The following is a 19,334-nucleotide window of genomic DNA, read 5'->3' on the forward strand; positions in this document are numbered from 1 at the left end:
CATTGTGTAAATAAACGCGAGTCGCCGTCGAAATATTTTTTCTCAAAGACGTCTTGCTTTTTAAGCAAGACGAAAACACAAGTGCTTAACTGAACTGAAAACGAAGATTTATTTTCACAAAAAGCTTACAAATGTCTTAACTGGAAAATTATTTCGTCCTGTTCAAGTGTTGAATAATCGTGACTTGAGAAAGAACTTTTAATTATGCGTGGGAACACGTGTCGCTGATTGGCTGTTTTTAATTGAAACTAATCGTGCGTGTCCGTACGGAGTCCGTTCTTGCAGCTGATCATTGTTTTCTACATTACAGCGAACGATTATCGATCCCGAACCATTCCCTTGGGATTGCTAACAGCTTTTTTCATATAACAAAGAGTCTAATGCGCATGCGCAAAGCGCACGCAAGCATTAGACTCAAAAATCAGTCTGGGGCTTTTAATTGCTACGAAGAACTACCCCTTTCCATTTGGACGAAATCACAACACCGACTTGTCAACAACTGCAAATAATCGAATTATACTTTCCCTTCTCAAAGCCAAAATTCCGCCAAAATCTTATTAGTAAACACTCTATAGAGCGTTTTTACGTGACGTCACATTTTTCGCGGGAAATTTGAGACGCCATATTGGTGTTCCGCTTTTCCATCATGGCGGTATATTCCCTCTCGGATTATGTGAACAACCTCGATCCCCACGTGAAGGAACCTACTCTGATAAGATTTCTTGTGTTGGAATGGATCCTGTAATAATTCCGGATAAAACATACGATCCAGAATGCTTGCCTCCTGTCGGAATCTATGGATTTGCTGTCGTTTTGAGTGCTAGAAACCGGCTATTACAGTAAGGACCAATCTTTCAGAAGTTCACACGGGCGAATAGTCAACTTATTCAGGGTTTGTAAATAGCGTTAAAGAGTATAATATAGGTAAAAAGTTCATCGTTCTCGGAAAGGTTAGGAATTCACAAAGAATGAATGATTCAAATGTTACGCTTTCGATAATAACTGATCAAAATGGTATGGCGGGACAAGGCAAATGTGGCTGGCATATCACAAGAGTTCTGTATTACATCGAGGCATGGAATCAAAATAGGAATAAAGGAAAAACTTTCATATTGTGGCTTTAAGTTTGATTCGCCCTTTCTCTGTTTCTATTGTTTCAAGGAGCAGAAACATATCAACAACTTGTCAGCCAACTTCGATAATTTGCAGCAAATGTTGTCTGAGTTAATATATTTGCCTTCCTGGGATTAAGCTAAAAGTTGACCAAAATTGTTTGCCCAATGTTTAAATACCAGGTTATTTATTTACTTTCCAACCCAGTCTTTCAAATGCTGGAGGAGTTGGTTTTTGTATCAAGGCAGATCATTCAGTTATTTACAACTAGTCCTGAACTCACAAAAACAACACATGACTTTGAGGCTCTATGGGTAGAAATGCAAAATGGATCTCAAGGGAACATGATCTGTAGTGTGAAGGCTATTTGAATTAAACTACTATTCGATTGATTTCACCAACAGTCGAGCTATGTTTGATAGAGCGCAAAATTAAAACGACAACCTGATGGGATAATTATTTGGCCATGTGTCATGGCCGCTTTTAATTAAAATTTCATTAACAAATAATTACTTGTAACTAGATGACAATCTTTAGTAATGTATCTTAAATTCCCTAATGAAAACAAATATAAAGTAAATGTTTCAGCTCTAGCAAAGGTGAGGGCCACGAAAAAGGCCACAGGACGCTGATCCAGCGGCCAACCCCCACCCGAAGACTGTTGGTGCACTACACTAGACGTGACTACACAGCGCCTGCTTGCATAGTCACGGTTTTGAAAGTCCCAATTATGATGATTGAGTAGCGAGACTAGGAGTTCGTATGTACCTAAGAAAAGCATTTGATTTCCAGCGCCCTAACAATCGAATCTGAGAGTCCGAGAACCCTTTAGCGGCCGCCCAGCTAGCCGCACCTATACGAAAACTATGAGCCTTGTACAATGAGGCGTCTAGATTGTTAAACTTGAGCGCAGCATTGAGTTGCTCAATAAAAAATGCTCGAGAAATTGGCCTCCCATCCGGCCAACAAAATAAAGGACCTTGAGTGTAACCTCTTAAAGAAATATAATCTAAGATAAGTTGAACGGGACAACAAATGCTCTCCGGGTAAATATAAATAACAAACGGTTGGCCTGGATTGCTATGTTTATATTGACAAAGCGAAAGCTGTAGGGCCTGTACTTTGCCCTGCCAATCTAAGAGGCGATCTAACTGAGAAAGCATAATGAGATTGTTATGATGACCAGTAGAGGTGGTCAGCTCACCTATTCGTAAAAAGGCAAAAAATGCTAGAGAACATAAAGCTGATAACATACGTTTCTGATACGCTGATGATGTAGTGAATTCAAATGATTGTACTACTTGGCGTAATATTGGCAAAGTGATCGGTAAGCGAACGTCTCTTACCGGAGCCAATTTCCTATAACCCTTGAGAAGTTGAATAATTATCGCTGTCTCAGTTGGGTCATTAACCCCAGCTAACTTATGAACGTAACCTATTGCGGAGACATAAGTTGTCACGGATGATGAAGCATACTTATGTGAATAGAGATGTGAGATAAAGAGAGCTAAAACAGCTGGTTGAACAGGCAGCAAAAATTCAGAGTTACCTAGGCATTGAGAAGCCCAACTAGTGAATAAACTCCACGGCCTTTTGTAAACTTTTGCCGAGGCGGAACTAAGACTGGCTTCTAACAATTTTTTAGTTATATCCCCTAGCTCTCTGGTAACAGATGAGGAGGCACTGCTGTAGGTTCGAGTTCCGCTTCGTTGTCGAGGGACTTGAATTTGTCTACCTGCAACCGCGACAAGGCATCAGCTTTGATATTAAAAAGGCCAGGCAGGTGAACGGCTTTAAACAGAATATTGTGCTGTAAGCAAAAAAGAACTAAGGCGCGAACAAGAACCAACAGCGCTTTCTCTTTTGTGGTCTTCTTATTGATGACCTCCGCGAGTGCCTTATTGTCAGTATGAAACATGACACATCTATTAGCGAGTTTGTCTGCCCATATTCCCACGCTAAGTACGATCGGAAACATCTCTAGAATTATAATGTTCTTAGATTTCCAGTTGCTCGGCCATTCGCCGTAAAACCACTTATGCCCAAAAATGGCACCATAGCCTAATGAACCGGACGAGTCCGTGTACAAATGCAACACATCTGATGAAAACCAAATGAAATCTAAAAAAAATGATTTACCGTTATAGTGATCGAGAAATTGTAACCACATTTGAAGGTCAGCTTTAACGTCACGTTTCAAGCGTATGAAGTGGGTTGGGCGACGAACGCCTACTGTGACATTTATCATACGTCTAAGAAAAGTTCGCCCCGGGAGAACCACGGAGCATGTAAAGTTTAATAGTCCTATTAGCGATTGCATTTCCCTAAGCGAAACTTTTTTACGACGCAGGAAGTCTCGCAATAAAATTTTACACTTGTCAAGCTTTTCTTGCGGAAGACGTGCTTCCATTTTACAGGTATCAAGTTCTATACCCGCGAAAGATAAAGTAGTACTTGGACCAACAGTTTTTTCAGGTGCCATGGGAACTCCTAACTCATCACACATCCTAAGAAAATTACACAAGCTATTTGAGCACGAAGCTCCATCACGTTCGATTATAAGGAAATCGTCTAAGATATGCAAAATGCCTGGTATTCCTAATTTGTGTCTGCCAATCCATTCGAGGGAAGAACTAAATGATTCAAAAATCTTACATGAGCTAGCACACCCCATAGGGAGGCATCTATCATAATAAAATTGATCTTGCCAAAAAATTCCTAGCAAATTGTAATCCCTTGGGCTAACTGGAATTAAGCGAAAAGCGTTCTTTACGTCTGTTTTAGCGAGCGCACAGCCCCTGCCTGTGCGTCTAATTAGCCTAACAGCATCATCAATTGAAGCATAATGAACACATGACGCTACTTAGGAATTTGCGAATTAACTGATTTGCCAAAAGGAAAAGACAAATGATGTATTAAGCGGAACTCCCCCGGCGTTTTCTTGGGAATTAAACCTAAAGGCGAAATACGTAAAGACGAAAGAGGCCGTGTGGGAAATGGCCCCGCTATTCTTCCTAGATTTAATTCCTTTGAGAGTTTAACATTAACTGCGTCTGGGTTTTGAAGCGCTGACAGAAGATTGACACATGTAGACCCTACTCGTGGGCCAACAAAATCAAGTGAGAAACCATTTAGAAAGCCGTTAATCAGATAATTTTTGGACGTAATAGGATAACCAGCTAAGTAGACACGTAATTTATTTACTTGAATTGGTGTTGGTAGAGGTGTTGGCGCGGACTGGGCGTGAAGGAGCTGCGGAAGACTTTGAATCTTTTGTGACCCGACATCGAAATGCTGGATGTGTGGCTCCGCATTTGAAACATTCGTGTTTGAAATTACACCCGAAACACGTGTCTCCTTGATGAAATTTCCAGCAGTAGCCTCTCGGAAAGGACTGTTTAGCTGGCCTGGTACTATTGCTTGGGGAGGTGGTCTGAAAAGAACTTCGGTTCATGTGGTGCGCCTGCAACCACAATTCCCATTGCATTTCATCCCACGGAAAAAGAGATTTTTGCCTGAGATAGCGAAAATTTTCGTCGTAGTACCGCCAATGAGCATTTTTCGCAGCTAAATCACGCACAGTCGCGCTGTACTTCATTAACGCCGGCGCACATTCTGGAAAACGAATGGTGTATATAGCAACAAAAATTTGGAAGGCAGACGTCCAATGATCTATAGTAGCTATACGTTTTGTTTGCTGGACGGGCTCGAGACTAACAACCGGCTGTTGTGACGTTGAAGATGTTTTAACAGTAAAGTTGTATTTTGGATCGCCTGGAATAGAAACGCAAAGATTACCGAGATCTACATATTCGTTGGCCCAAATTTTGTTCTGTATTTTTTCGGGCACCCTACTAGCTAAAGGGACAGAAATCAACTTATGTACTTGTTGCGGCCGGTTGTTAGTATCGAGTGTATCGACAAAACTACTAATAGCAGTATCATGGCCCTCACCAGTTAAATCTTGAACTACTTCGTCTACTGAATCCTGTACAGATATATTTGCGTCCATGGTTTTGTCGTGTTCTTTTGTTTTGTTACTTGAACTGGAAATGACCCCAGAATCGGTCAGGCCTTTGATCACTGCCGCCGAGATCGCGGACGTTAACGCAGGGATGGAAATGTCCCGTCCCACAGGCGTGAGGATGGCTTGCTGCGCTTCGGATGTGGAAGCCAAAGTGGACGAGTTTCCTCGAGCCACCAACGGACTTCGTTCCAAACGGCTTGGATGAGCTGCCTCCGGTTCATTGATCGCTTGAACTGTCTTGGCACGTTTAGCAGCAGGAGGAGCCGAGCGCTTGGAGCCTTGTTTCTTCGAACTAGCCTTTTGGCTCTGGGTGCTGGGAACAGCACGACGCTTTCCACGAGTCATCATTCTGGTTTGGGAGAATGGAAAAGACAAAAATGGGCCAACTTTGAGCAAAACGCGGAAAAAACATTGACGTAAATTCGGATAAAATCAGGCATTAAAAGAAAAATAGAATAATAGAATGACCCCCAGGGGGTGCGGTCGATAAATCCCCAGGACATTTACTGAAAGTAATATGTATAAACAAAAATAATGAAGGCACACCCAAAAGAACAAAATCGGCAACATGTTTGGCATACCCAAAAGATTGAGACGCCGCCCGGAACATGCTATACTGCCGGAGATCAATAGAAAGTGGCCTTTTACAATAGTAACAACAAGCGCGCCATAAAAGCGCCAACGCAAATGCCTGTAGGATTTGACGAGTTTGAAGCTGTCAGTTAGCGGCATAGTTAGGGAAAAATAACCGTCAAAAATTATTCGTGAAAATGAAAAACCGCACAAACATCAATGTTGTTTGCCAAAAAAAAAATAATAATAAAAACATATTGTTCTGTTTAACACCATTCAGTATCACTGCAAATTCAGGCAAAAGGATGTTCTTTGTAGGGATTGATGTCCCTCCCAGATGCGACCCTTTTCAAGGCGCAGAGAATGGCTCCCCTGTAGCTCCGATAAAGAGCGTAGTTGGCTTGATCATTGAGGTGAACACCGTCCCTCCGAAAAATGGGTATGTTGGGCGCCTTTAAACCTTTGTGAGACCAAAACTCGGCAAAAGGTAACGGTTCTAACACGACTTGCAGATATTGATTCAGAATGTCAACATCAGCATTGTATTGAGGGGAGTGCGATGGAGGTGAAGCTCTATGAATGACTTGACATACCATCACATATGCGACCTTGCAAACCTCATGGAGCGTACAAACGAAGCTCTCAATATTTGAACCCACTGTTTCAGGGCGGAGTCCGACTTCACATAGGTCATTAGACCCGATTTCTAAAATAACAATTTCTGGCTGCAAGGCTCTAACATCTTCAAGGTCGAATGAGCGGGTTTTGGGAACAGTTCGACCTCCAATTCCCAAGAAATGGAGATCTACCGCGCTCAGGTCAAGGTCGGGATATGTTCTCTCGTCGATACCCTCACTTACAAACAGTTTAAATCTTCTCACAAAGGAGTGTCCCAAAATAAGTACCTTGGTTTGTTGATCCATAATAAGGAAAGAAAAAAAAAAATTAAAATGGGGAATACTTAACTTTATCTGGGAGGTTGATTGCTGATTGCTTGTGAGCTTGTATCTTCAGAAAGTCTTCCCGACTAAGAGGACGATAACAAGAAAACATCCCTATTTTATCAAGTTGGGATCTGGAAAACGAGGCTACGTACTTTTACTGAGCAGCGCGTGAGCATTGCACAATAGTAACTTCTATTGTGTTGAAGTCCCTGACTGTCTCGTGATTCTTGCACAACACTAAACTATTGTGAGAGGTCTCAAAGGTCGAAATTATCAGACATAAGCAATCAACGCCCCTTCACCCCTATCTAAGCTAGACATCTCCCATCTTATGTAAACTAAAAACATTAAAGGAATAGCAAGCATAAAAACTTTTATTTGCAAGCAAATAAATTCATTTATGGATAATCTTAACTCTACAGTTGACAGGATTCATAGGAAGGATAAGTTCTCCATTACCTTGGGAGATTTCAATCTAGACCTCCTTAAATTGGATTCTCACGCAGATACAAAAAACTTTTTAAATACCTGAGGGGTCCTCTTGTTTTCAACCACTTCCTAATTGTAAAAAAAATTTATTCTTCTCTTCCCAATTAATGTTCCTAACCCATAACCCTTATTATAACTATATATAAACAAACAACACAACCAGAATATTTGTGGGGAAAAGGGGTAAGGGATGAAGCACTCCAATTAAGAATTGTAGGTCACTTTTCCTAAGATTTCCCCAGGGGTGATAATCCCCCAGGGTACTCAGTACGAGGTGTTAATCCTCAAGAGGGGATGATAATCCCCCAAGGGTACTGAGTGAGAGGTGATCATCCTCTCTAGGGGGTGATAATCCCCCAGGGTACTTAGTGAGAGGTGATAATCCTCTCTAGGGGGTAATAATCCCCCAGGGTATGTAGAGTTGATAATCCTCTCTAGGGGTCGAATCCCCCGGGATAAGGAGTCATAAGAGTCTATGGGGTAAAGGGTGACCTCAATGGGAGCACTTCATCTCCACCAAATACACAAAAGGTGTATTCCCCATAGACGATAGAAACAGTACATTCATGTACTTGTATCAAATAAAATCAAATCGCGAAACTTTGTTGCTTAGAAATATATGCAGCTACTTCAACCCTTTGAGCACCAATGGGACCAACATCTAATGTCTCCTCACATATACATGATGGGAATGAATCTCGTTACTTGCGGGTAGAGATAGTAAGAAAAATTAAACTAAAATATAAGAGGCCAAGGAGGAGAAAATGCGTGTTGATATTGGTATAAATTGGCTTAATATTAAGATCTAATAATGAGACGATTTTAATTTTTTATGAATCTGCTCTAATTCAAGATATCCAGTGATCCTTATGTAATGTTTAATTCCTTTTACACTAGAATCTCAGAAATAATTGTTGTTCATATCCCTATCAAACAACTTTCTAAACGTGAATCTAAAATGAAATCCAAACCATGGACAACTGCATTAAGCGACTCAATTATCATTCTAAAAGAAGTATATGAAAACCAAACCTACTTATTATCATTCAAAATTTAAACTTTGGAATGGGCATAACCACTTGCTAAAAGTAAGTAAAAATAACTATAAAAATAATCACTTTCATGTAAATAAGTCTGATTCCAAGAAAGTCGACTGGAAGGAGATAAGACAACTTGTCAACCTTAGATGCAGATCTGGATGTACTCCCACTAAATTACTTGTTGATGACACTAAAAAAAATGATCCTAAGTCAATGGCAAAATTATGCTGTTAACACTTTCTTTGTTTATATTGGATATTTTTTGGCTAAGAGTGTTCGTAGAGTAATAAATTCCCCCTTCAGTATCTCACACCTTCATCTCAGGATAATTTCTTTCTATTTCCCATAACAACTGTGGAAATTGAAAATAAAATTATTAAACTAAATGCCAACAAGTCTACTGGACCCCTTTAGTATACCAATTAACATCCTAAGAGCTACTTAATATGCCATATCTAAGCCTCTACTACGAGAAATTATATTTAATAAATGCTTCCTTTTGAATTCTACTGGAATTGTCCCAAGCAATTAAAAAAAAACTTAAGTTACCCCTGTGTTATAAACAAGTTTAGGCCTTACAAACAAGTTTAGACAATTCTGCCCATATTCAATAAACTGTTGCAAAAATTGATGCATAAGAGAATACTATACCTCTTGGCAAAGAAGAAAGTAGTTTATTGCAAACAGTTTGGTTTCTGTGAAAACACTGCACTGATCATGCCATTCTAAGCATCATCGACTTGATGCAACATGCAATTGACTGCAACGAACTTTCTTGTGGTATAATTATTTTAAGATTTCAGTAAAGCCTTTGATACTGTAAATCATAACATCTAGAGTGAGAAACTAGATTATTGTGGATTTCGTGGAGTAGCGAAAGATTGGTTCACCTCATATCTTACCAACAGATATCAGTTTGTTTTCTTGGGACATACCGGTACTGTGTCAGATCTTCAATCTTCGAAATGCTTGCTGCTAACTCGGTCATTTTCTAACATACAGCATCAGCTAAATCGTCTCTACTTATGGCAGAAATACATCTTCCTCTTTCCGTAGTCAGGTATTCCACGTACTGTACTTGCCTTGGTTGACAATAACACGTAGAACACGAATAAACTCAGTTTTTCACCACTGGGCCTTCTTTTCCCCGTATTATTGCCACAGCCGACGAGAATGCAAAGAATCTCAATGTAAATGAGTTGTTTCGCGCATTAAAGTAGTCGAAAAACTGTAAATTATGCTCTAACTGTTGTGTGACGCTACACAAACTCTGCTTCGATGGAACACCAATATGGCGGATAAAGTCGGTTGCCATGATAATGGAGAAATCTGGTCACGTGAGTGAAAACGCTCTATTTGATTCAAAACTCAACATATTTAGCTTACCTGGCGTAACAATTTGTTGAAGATTGCTTTGTATCCTAATTTTGTTTTAAATACGTTACCAGCACTCGGACGGTGTTTCCCAAATCACAGTATTCAGATTTCCTAAAAATCTCGTAAATCAGCAATAACTTTGCCGGAAGGTCCTTGCAAAAAAACACCGCATTCCAGACTTCACAGTTCCAACCACATTTAGTGAAAACGGCCACTTCATAGAAGAAACTTGCTTCACTTTTTTAAAAACGCGTTTTAGCCGTTGTTTTTGTAGCCTGCGTTGCAGACGAACAAAACCCCGGTTATATCCGTCTGCGAATTAGAGCACAAAAGCTTGTTCCGCCCCCCCCCCCCCCGCGTGTTACCAGGGATAACCTTTGATTGGCTCTTGAATAGGGCCGTTCTTTCATGCGCCGTGAATGGTCGAATGGATTTCGCAACACCATTATTTCGCTTTTGATGAATAACAGATACAAAATAAACTTGGCGGCGATCACGGCAGATCGGTAAGAATTAGCGTTTGAAGCGGTAAAAAAGCAGCCGGTTCGCACAAACCTGATAAAAAAGAAAACAACAATAACGGCAAGAAGCAAACACAACTGACAAGCAAAAAGGTCGTGGAAGAAATGTTAAATAATCTACATTTGTCTTGTGGTGAAAGAATGTCACACAATGCACATCCGTCATCCGTGATGAAAAGCCACACACCTTGCAACACAATAAACAGCCGACCCGGCATTACAAATGCAGAATGCAAGTACAGTCGACATCTTCACGGAAAATTTAGGACCAGAGCGGCGAATATTTCGAGAGCTCTACAAATATCTTACAAATATGAATGTTCCAAGACATACCGCAATTAATTACATATGACAAATTTAAAACAGAGGTGTCAAAATATACAAACGGAAAGCCGTGACTATGACCTCTACACATTTGCTATTATTAAATAAAGCGATAGTCTCTCAACTTAAAACGCCTCCAAATAATACGGCTGACAACATATAGTGCCCTTTCTAAACGAGTGAAAAGCGAAATAAATCGGATGACCAATTCCATCGAACGGCAAATGTGCAAATTATATGACAAAAACGTTTTACTGTAACTGACCTAACTGGTATCTGGTATCTGACCTAACTGGTATCTGGTACTCATCGAACGCGTAACTATGGTTTCACAACATCCACTTGACCAATTGCGGCGCACGAAAGAACGGCCCTATTCAAAAGCCAATCAGAGGTTATTATAGAAATCCCTGGTAACACGCGGGGGCCCGGAACAAGCTTTTGTGCTCTAATTCGCAGACGGATATAACCGGGGTTTTGTTCGTCTGCAACGCAGGCTATTGTTTTTGCAGATCAACTTGAGCGAAAATGGCGGCTTGACGTACGTATTTCGCTCCGTGATCTGTCACGCAATGATATGTCACTTGAGGGAAGGTTAAGTTACACATTGAATTAAACTTGGTGGGCTATATACTTTGAGAAATACCGTAAAATTTCGGTTATAATCCCTGGGTTTATACATCTTCGTAAGTGGTTTTGGTGGGGCTTTAATTTAAACGTAAGGGCTCATAAACGGGGTAATAAAAAGTCTAAAAACCCTTTCAGTTCCAAACAAGCCACGGCAATGTAGATGAAAATACGTTTTCACGTTAAAAAGATACAATAAAGATACTATATGAAGTTAATTACTGGGAAACTGGCAAATTTATTAAACCTGAAACGGGTAAAATCACCGAGTAACTGTTGCCGTTAGTGTTGCATTTTTTAACGGAGTACTGCAGTTGTTTTTTAGCTTTGTTTTTTCGAAGTAACATTTATTTGGTTTTTTGGTTTTGTTTTGTGGAGCAGTTTAAGCGTCATGGTCTGGCACGGATTAAAAAAAAAATCTCGATGATTTGGTAAGTGCAGAATGCAATATGGAACAATTGAAAGTATGATGTTTTATATATGTTCGTGTTTATTTGCTTTATTTTACTTTCGGAAAAACTGTTCACAGGCTACTTGTATTCTTTCCCAGGTGTTCCTTACGCTAATCTTTGCGAACGTATCACGACACTTGTTCGTTTGTAACAAAATACTTTTGTCTTCCTTGAAAATGCGATAACATGAAACTTTTGTTTTTTGTTTGTTTTACGGCGGCATCGATGACATGTGTTTAATTTAATTAAGTTACGGTTTAGACTGCACGAAAGACGATTCTCAAAAACTAAAGAAACAAATCTAATCAAAAACATATTTTTCGACAGGTTTTTTAAAACGCAGTACAGCTAGGATATTTGTTTCCTGGTTATCAGGTGTTCACGCCGAAAATCCCGGTGCAAGTTTTTGCATACCTAATTACGAAAGCGATGTGAAAGTCTCAAAATCTAATTTAATTAATTTGCGGTTTTTACTTGGCGCCAAGAAGTCTGCAGGAAGCCTACCGCAAACACGCAATACAAGCGATGTTCATGATAGTTCCAGAAAACAACGTAGACTAATCTGCGCATGCGTTTGGTGTAAATTACGTTGAGTAGTACCACAAGGAGAGCAAAGGGTTTTCTGAAACAAATATATACGTTTGAGATCTTCATATGAAAGTAACGTAGATGTGCTCCAGGTTTTACCTAGGGGTACGGTCAGGTGCTCCCCACCCCACCCCCTTCACAAGAAATAATTAATAAATTGATATTAATTAATTAATTGACTATTAAAGTTTACACCATAGCGCTTTAGGGGTTTAGCGGACGACAGCCCCAACAAACCATCACAATAGTGCATTCTGCACTAAAAAACGGGTCACATATTTTTGGTTTGAAAAAAGTGAAAAAAGCATTTTAAATATCCGAGATTCTATTTACAAATCAATTTGGTAAAAACACAGAAATGAAAAATAAATTAGATTAGGTGTAGCTCTAACAATATAATGAGCGTCGCGCCACAGTTTCCAAAGCAAACAAGAACTGATATTTTGTTGATCGCTGCTTTTATTGAGTAGAGAGTTTAATAGAGTATAGAATGGAAATCAAAGTTGCAGTATCCATCTGCATCAGAGCTTCCAACTCTCACAGCCACTCTAACGCATTCCAGCTCCTTCACTTCAATCAAGGCAAGACGAACAAATGCACCGCCCCAACTTCATGGTGATGAAGTAGACCGAGATGCTATCACTGAAGAAAACCTCACACGCGCAGACGAAGCTCTTTTTGCTTGTCCTGAGGAGGGTTGCACGCGGACCTTTCAAAGACATTCTTCAATGCAGCGGCACTTAGATTGTGGTAAACATGAGAGAGCTCTAGAGCGGGAGACTTTGACAGACAGAGCGATAGAGGCCTATGCAGAGAGACTGGAGGGCCAGGCCCCATCAGTGCCAGTTGTGGTTGCAAACACAAGACCTGGACATGCACCTGCCAGCAGAAACCTTCCAATGGGTTGGGCGCTTAAAGCCGGTGCCGTGCGAAAAAGATTTACTACCAGTCAGAAGGACTGTCAGTTTAGTCACCAAGGTTTCGTTTTGAGTTGCGCTTAAAGGGAAAAAATGCTTTCATGATTTGTTGGCAGAGTACATTGATAGAAATGGTTTCCTCCGGGTTCAAACAAAAAAGCGTTTACCACGCCCAGATTGATCACTTTTTTGGGGTTCCATATAATAGTAAAATAATTTCAACAGCAATATAAAGCCTGCACGAATTACCGTACCGTTGGTGCTAGATGCAGTACTTATATCAAGTCTGTACATCTTTAATTTTTTGTATTGAATAAATAAAAGGGAAATTGGAGCTTCTAAAAGCGGTTTTTTTTATGACTAAGTGAGAGATTGCAAATGTGGACGTACAATAGAGCATCAGAAAACTTTTACAACGCGAATTCAAGTTATCGGGAGTCGAATGTACCTAAATTACAGTTTCCTTACCCACCAGTGTGAAAAAATGCAGCCTTTGTAGAGAGCCCCCTTGTACAGTACCCAGCCACCACCCTAGCCCCGGGAGTTCGTGACTCATTGCGTGACAAACACGAGGGTTCGCGAGCAATGACACGTAACCGTTCGTTGAATTTCCCAACATCTTCTTTGAGGCTTCAAACCTCGTTAAGTGCATCTGCTCATCGTATTATCAAGTCCCTTATATGAATGGCTGTATGGAATCTGAAATATGGTTAAAATTTTCAAGAAATACCATGTTTACGAGGGCCTTTGCTAATAGCGACTGATCGTGTCATTAGCAACATAGCCGCTTGCCCGTGTGGCAAACTGCAATTTGCCGACGAAAGAATGGGGAAAACAATGTTTTACCACTGCTTTTGCAAGGTAAGAGTAAAATATTTATAAATAAACTCGTATGTAGCTAAATGATACGATTGTGTTCAAATGTCGGCTTTATTAAAGAGAAAGCGTACCGCGTAATTCAATTATTTGCTTTGTTAACATAAGTCACTGTCGAGTGATTTCCTCGAAATAGGACGGACTATTTCTTGGATAAAATTAAAAGCCCCAAGCAAATTTTTATATCCTTAAAAAGTACATCATTTCTACTTATCTAAGCCAAAGTTTCAGGCAAATCTGAGTTATACCGCATAGGAAAAGTGTTTCGTGAAAAAATGCTCCAAAATGAAATCTGTAAACAAAGAAACAATGGCGATTTTTAAACGCCCGCCTGAATTTCATAGTTCAGTTGATTATCCTTAATTTCGACTCAAATTATTCGTCAATGCATCCTGTACAAATATACAAACTTGAGAAAGGCCATCTTCAATTTGCGCTTTTGATGAGCAAAGTTCTTGTGACCATGTTCGTCGCTCTCGTTTCGGCCATTTTATGTCGCCGGGCACTCGTTACAGTTTTTGAGTATTTTCTCGAAACTTAAAGTAGATTTAAACAAAAAAAACACCACGTTTATCGACTCACCAAAAGGTATCTCTGAGCCAAAAATGAAGATAGTTGATTTTGAAAGTTTTTACCGCAATTTTTTGTTTTCACGCGGTCTTAAAAAAAATTTGCTCTTAAGGTCGCGCAGGACCCTTGCAATCATTATAGTATGTATTTATTTAAAGAGTATGCACGAACTGCAGGACGACTGAAGCCGACAACAAACGAAATATTCATGAGAATGTTTGTTTTTAAACTCTTTTGTACAAGTAATTACTAGTAATTGTTCTCAGCTTTGTGCCACGTGCGCTGGAACATAGGGATTTATCATAATTAGATTCACAGCTTTGAATATATCACAAGTTGTTGTAAACATTGACTCCGAAGGTCTTCGGAAGCGGAAAATCCTGCAATTTTGTGTCCAAGTTTTCTCCGCCTTTATAGAATTTCAAGAGTTGATTCGCGAGGAACATAAACTTGGTGTACTCTATTGTGCTCTGCCTAGAGCGAATTTTTAAATTTCCTTCTCAAAATGAAGATAGCATGTTTCAAAGTTTAGATTTCACATTTTTACTCTCTTAGAAGCCATTAACTTGTAGCAGTTTTTGAAATCGAAAATTTTGCTCTAGTGGGAGCACAAAAGAAGTTACGATTTATCACTAGGCTATATAATCATTTAATTTGGTGCGCTGTGCTAGCTAAAAACTTGGACAGAAAATCGCATTATCTTCAGTTAAACGTTTAAGGGCTTGTAACATCACAGACAACGGTCATCTCTCAGTAAAAGGACAATCATGAAGTAATTCCATCATCTCTGAGTATCCTTATTAAATTTTAGAGGAATCTCGATATTCAAAATGTAGTGAATTAAAGCTTTACAAGATAGCACTCCAACAAGAAATTTGGCTAATGAATATATTAATGAGCAAGGGTCCTGTGCGACCTTAATACTTCATTATCTTGGGGTAACTATTGTTAACAACAATTCGGATTTTCGTCGATATTTCTAAACCTTCACTGTCACCACTTGCCAGTTTAAGAAATAAATACCTTTTAAGTCTTGAACGCGCTTGCGCAATGAAAGACTTTTAGCTGTGTAGTGCATTTTCGTCCCCAGAGGCCGCGATCCTTCTGGTCAGCACCAGGGATCGATGGTGGAGGTTGGAACCGGAATGAATACCCGTGTCAACTCTTATGTAGTCTCCCTCGCAGCCGTTTTTAGTGTCGTCACGCAACATTCCTCCCCACAAACGGCTGCTCACATTCGAACAGCATTCCTTTCCCTTTGTTTCTTATGTGACCAATCACAGCACAGGAGATTGTAATCAACATGTGTTTCCCGCGAACTGGGTTGTTGCAGAGAAGAACATTTGGATGCGTTTAGAAAACGTTGGCATTTTTTTCGACCGAACCAGAAAGCGTTGCAATTCACTTCTAAATATTTTTTCAAAACATTGTCAACGCGTTTTGAAACATTAAAAAAAAATGGACAATGCATTCGATATTCAACGAAATCACCGAGCATTTAGAATCATTCACGGGACTGTGGTGTCAGCTTTTAAAATTCTCTACAGCGTATTTTTAAATCACTTGCATGATTACAAAGACAATGTTATTTCGGTTTGAATTTGGAGCAGAAACTAATCAAATACACAGAGTAACTCCTGTAATTTTGCGGCGTTGAAATCATGCTGCATGTCTGCGTTTCAAATGACATTCGATCCCATGTATTTCGCACGCACGCAACAAGTTCTGATGAACAATAACAGTGAAATTAGTTTTATTCCGCAGCCACAACTCTCTATAACTGGTGCTGATTAAACCCTTCTGTGGTTAAGTTATGAAAAAGGGCTTCGCTTCGCAGACCGTTGCAAAAAAACAGCATACAAATGAAACACGCAAACATTTATCTTTTAGCTTATTTAGCAACGGGTCAACATGCGGCGCTACATTGTCTGGCTTCGGATAAATCATTTTTCTGAAAATAACTTTACACCGGTAACGTTCAGTTTTATCCGGTTTACAAACGCAGAAGAATTAAAAGCGAAGACCATGCGTCTCATAAAAAGTTTTAAATGCCTTTGCCGCGTAAAAAGAGTTAAGTTGACTACATTAAATTTGTGTTGGGATCATTATCGCCAGTTCTTCGCCGTGCAAGTCATTCACGGCGAAGTATGCGTTGGGGTGCGAATATGTAACAAATATAATTATTATTTTCGTAGTCTTGTCTCTTCTTCCCGAAAGATTGCGGTTCTGGACGTCTTTATTGAAACAGAGCGAAATGTTTTCCAGTATTTTAAGTTTTGCGGAACATTCAGACACTGATTCAGATCAAACGTTCGAACTGAAGCAGCCAACGTGTATTTATATATTTTATTCATTCCTAAAAGTTTTCACAGCGGATTAATTAACATTGCGAATTCACAGGAAAAACAGTAATTACAAAATGTAGTCGAGGAAGAGAAGGATGTTTTTGTCAACCTACCTACGGGTTTCGGTTAAGTCTCTCCTGTATCAAGTCATTGTCAAGTGGTATTGATCGGAAATTGTAAACTGATTTCGAAGCTTTCCCACGGCATGGAGCTGCCTTGGGAGTTCTCCATTGTCTTTCTCGACTCTCGTTCTTTGAATTTCCTGATCCTTAAAGATTCCCATCAATTCAGTTTTAAGCTCTTGAAGATGATCAGAGGCCAAATTGAAACGTTATATTATAAAGGTCTTATAAGCCGTCCAATAGCCGACTTTGCAAACTGACAACTCGCTGGTCGCTGAATAGCAGATCACATTCACGTCCAGACATGAACAAATCAGAATAATCGCCGGAAAATCGAAATGGTTCTCAACGCATTTGCATTTAAGCTCGAAATTTGAAATGTATTGCTAACAACAAAGCCTCTTGGACATTTTGAACCGAGAACTCCAAGATAAAACACGCAACGCGATTGGTTGATTACTTTGGCGGGCACGGTTCCCGAGATATGTGAACCGAATGGTGATTGGTTGAAATGCGGAAAGGAATTTTGTTCGAATGTGAGCAGCCGTTTGTGGGGAGGAATTTTTGTTGCGTGACGACACTAAAAACGGCTGCGAGGGAGACTAACTCCTATGGGACCTCCTAGAATTTCATCTTTAATTTTAATCAAGTTCAAAATGGCCTATAGACCAAAGAAGAACCATGAGTGCATGCAAGATAACCCGTATTTATGAAGTGGCAGCTAAACCCGACGAGAAACTATTATATGCAAATCGGAGTAGCATATTGAAAACATTATGGTGGAAATTTTATAGAAAATTTAGTACATGCAATTTGAATACTTCACAGAGTGCGCCCATGTCTACTTCAATACCATGAAAGTAGAGATAATCTAATTGGCGCGTGTCGCGTGTCGCGGGTAAAATGTCGCGGGTAGACAAAATTGTCGCGGGTAAAATGTCGCGGGTACAAAAAATTGTCGCGGGTCCGAAAAAAGTTATATTTTTTGTTTTATAGTTTTTCTTAAGTTCAATACCTCATTAAAGATAATAGAATAACGATAACAAGTGATTGAAAGTAGGTACAGACGAAAAATTTAACTTTACTTTTGCTTTCTAGTTTTTGAACAGGATATACTACACCAACGTTCAAGATAATAAAACAATAATACAATAGCAATGACTTGTTGACATTGTGTATGTATCGTAATTTGGTTTCCCATCGCCACTTTTATAACTTTTTTTTGACGAAAGACTTTCAAAAATTTCTGTCAAACTTTAACAAAGTTACGCAACGAAAAGCGAAAGTGGTGCGGGATTTCTGCGTTTGACTGCTGTGAATCGCCTTCAACATACGTCACTCCTCCACTTTGCGACAGATTTTATTGATACGTTTCCGTGTCGAAAAGTTCAATTATTAGAACGCTGTTCGCTCGCGTTTACAGCTCTATACTTCGTGGTACAAGTTCTATATTTCGTGGTACCGTTTAGACTTTTTTTTACTTTGATCACCCGACTCAAGAATCTCTCAGTGGAATTATTTCGAAAAGGCGAAGCCGGAGACAATCTTTCTTCAACGACGCGGAGTTGGCACTGTCTGGAATCCTTTCCATAACCTTGTTGTATACAACACCTGTCTGCTACTTCTACTAAGTCTAAGTTTTAACGATATCTGGAGGTGATAGCTTTCAAAGGTAAGCGGTCTTCGCGTTTTAAATTAAAATTTTTTTTAGAAAATAAAGATTTCTTTGTAGAAAGTGCGCCGTAAGAATTTTCATTCACGAGTTGCAAGCCTTTGGAAACGAACCGAACTAACGAGCGCAGCAAAACGAGTGCGTTTTCCAAAGTTTTGCAACAGTTAATAATAATCCGTACAAAGCTCCTTCTACTTGTATTTTGTTTATTACAAATATAACGAAAATTCAACCATTGTAACTTTGTTTACGCGATTTTTCCAGTTTATTAAGCTTAACTTTGACACGGCTGTACGCAGCGCGTCGAAAAAACAAAGCTGCAAAGGTGCACATTGCTTCGCTTAAAATTACACACACACACATACATACATGCTACCGACAACCTCTACTAGACAAAAAAAGTATGGAATAAATACCCTGTGTTACTTTTTGAAAGCATAAGTATTGGTATAGCCTCGAGAAAAATGGCTTTAATCGAATCAACTAAATTCGCTGGTGAATTCGAGAAAACAGTTGAGATGATACCGGTTCCCACTAGCGACGTACATGTAACTTTTTGCAAGCACAAGTATTTATTCCATTTCAGGAAGCAAATACATTTTTGTCTAACTTTTGAGATATTGCTGTTGGTGCTATAGTTAACGTCAATTTATCATTTATAACGTTCAACTATTTTTGGAAAAACAGAAAAGAAAATAACATTAGAGTAGTATACTGTTCGAAAATTGTCCATGGAAAACTAGAGGTCACTAGAAAA

General features: G+C 39.5%; 2 protein-coding genes and 1 pseudogene across 2 annotated transcripts; all 3 read right to left on the reverse strand.

The window, feature by feature from the left end:
- Positions 1-1,477: 1,477 nt before the first annotated feature.
- Positions 1,478-3,535, reverse strand: LOC144645331 (uncharacterized; annotated as a pseudogene).
- A 19-nt stretch (positions 3,536-3,554) lies between these two features.
- LOC144647516 (uncharacterized) lies at positions 3,555-5,485 on the reverse strand. Its single transcript, XM_078507314.1, has one exon. It carries the CDS (start codon positions 5,483-5,485, stop codon positions 4,310-4,312), a length of 1,176 nt encoding a protein of 391 aa, XP_078363440.1. The 3' UTR covers positions 3,555-4,309.
- A 521-nt stretch (positions 5,486-6,006) lies between these two features.
- Positions 6,007-6,636, reverse strand: LOC144647517 (uncharacterized). Its single transcript, XM_078507315.1, has one exon. It carries the CDS (start codon positions 6,634-6,636, stop codon positions 6,007-6,009), a length of 630 nt encoding a protein of 209 aa, XP_078363441.1.
- Positions 6,637-19,334: the final 12,698 nt, after the last annotated feature.

This window comes from Oculina patagonica, chromosome 3, assembly GCF_052425735.1.
Source record: "Oculina patagonica isolate OP01 chromosome 3, crgOcupat, whole genome shotgun sequence".
NCBI lineage: Eukaryota > Metazoa > Cnidaria > Anthozoa > Scleractinia > Oculinidae > Oculina > Oculina patagonica.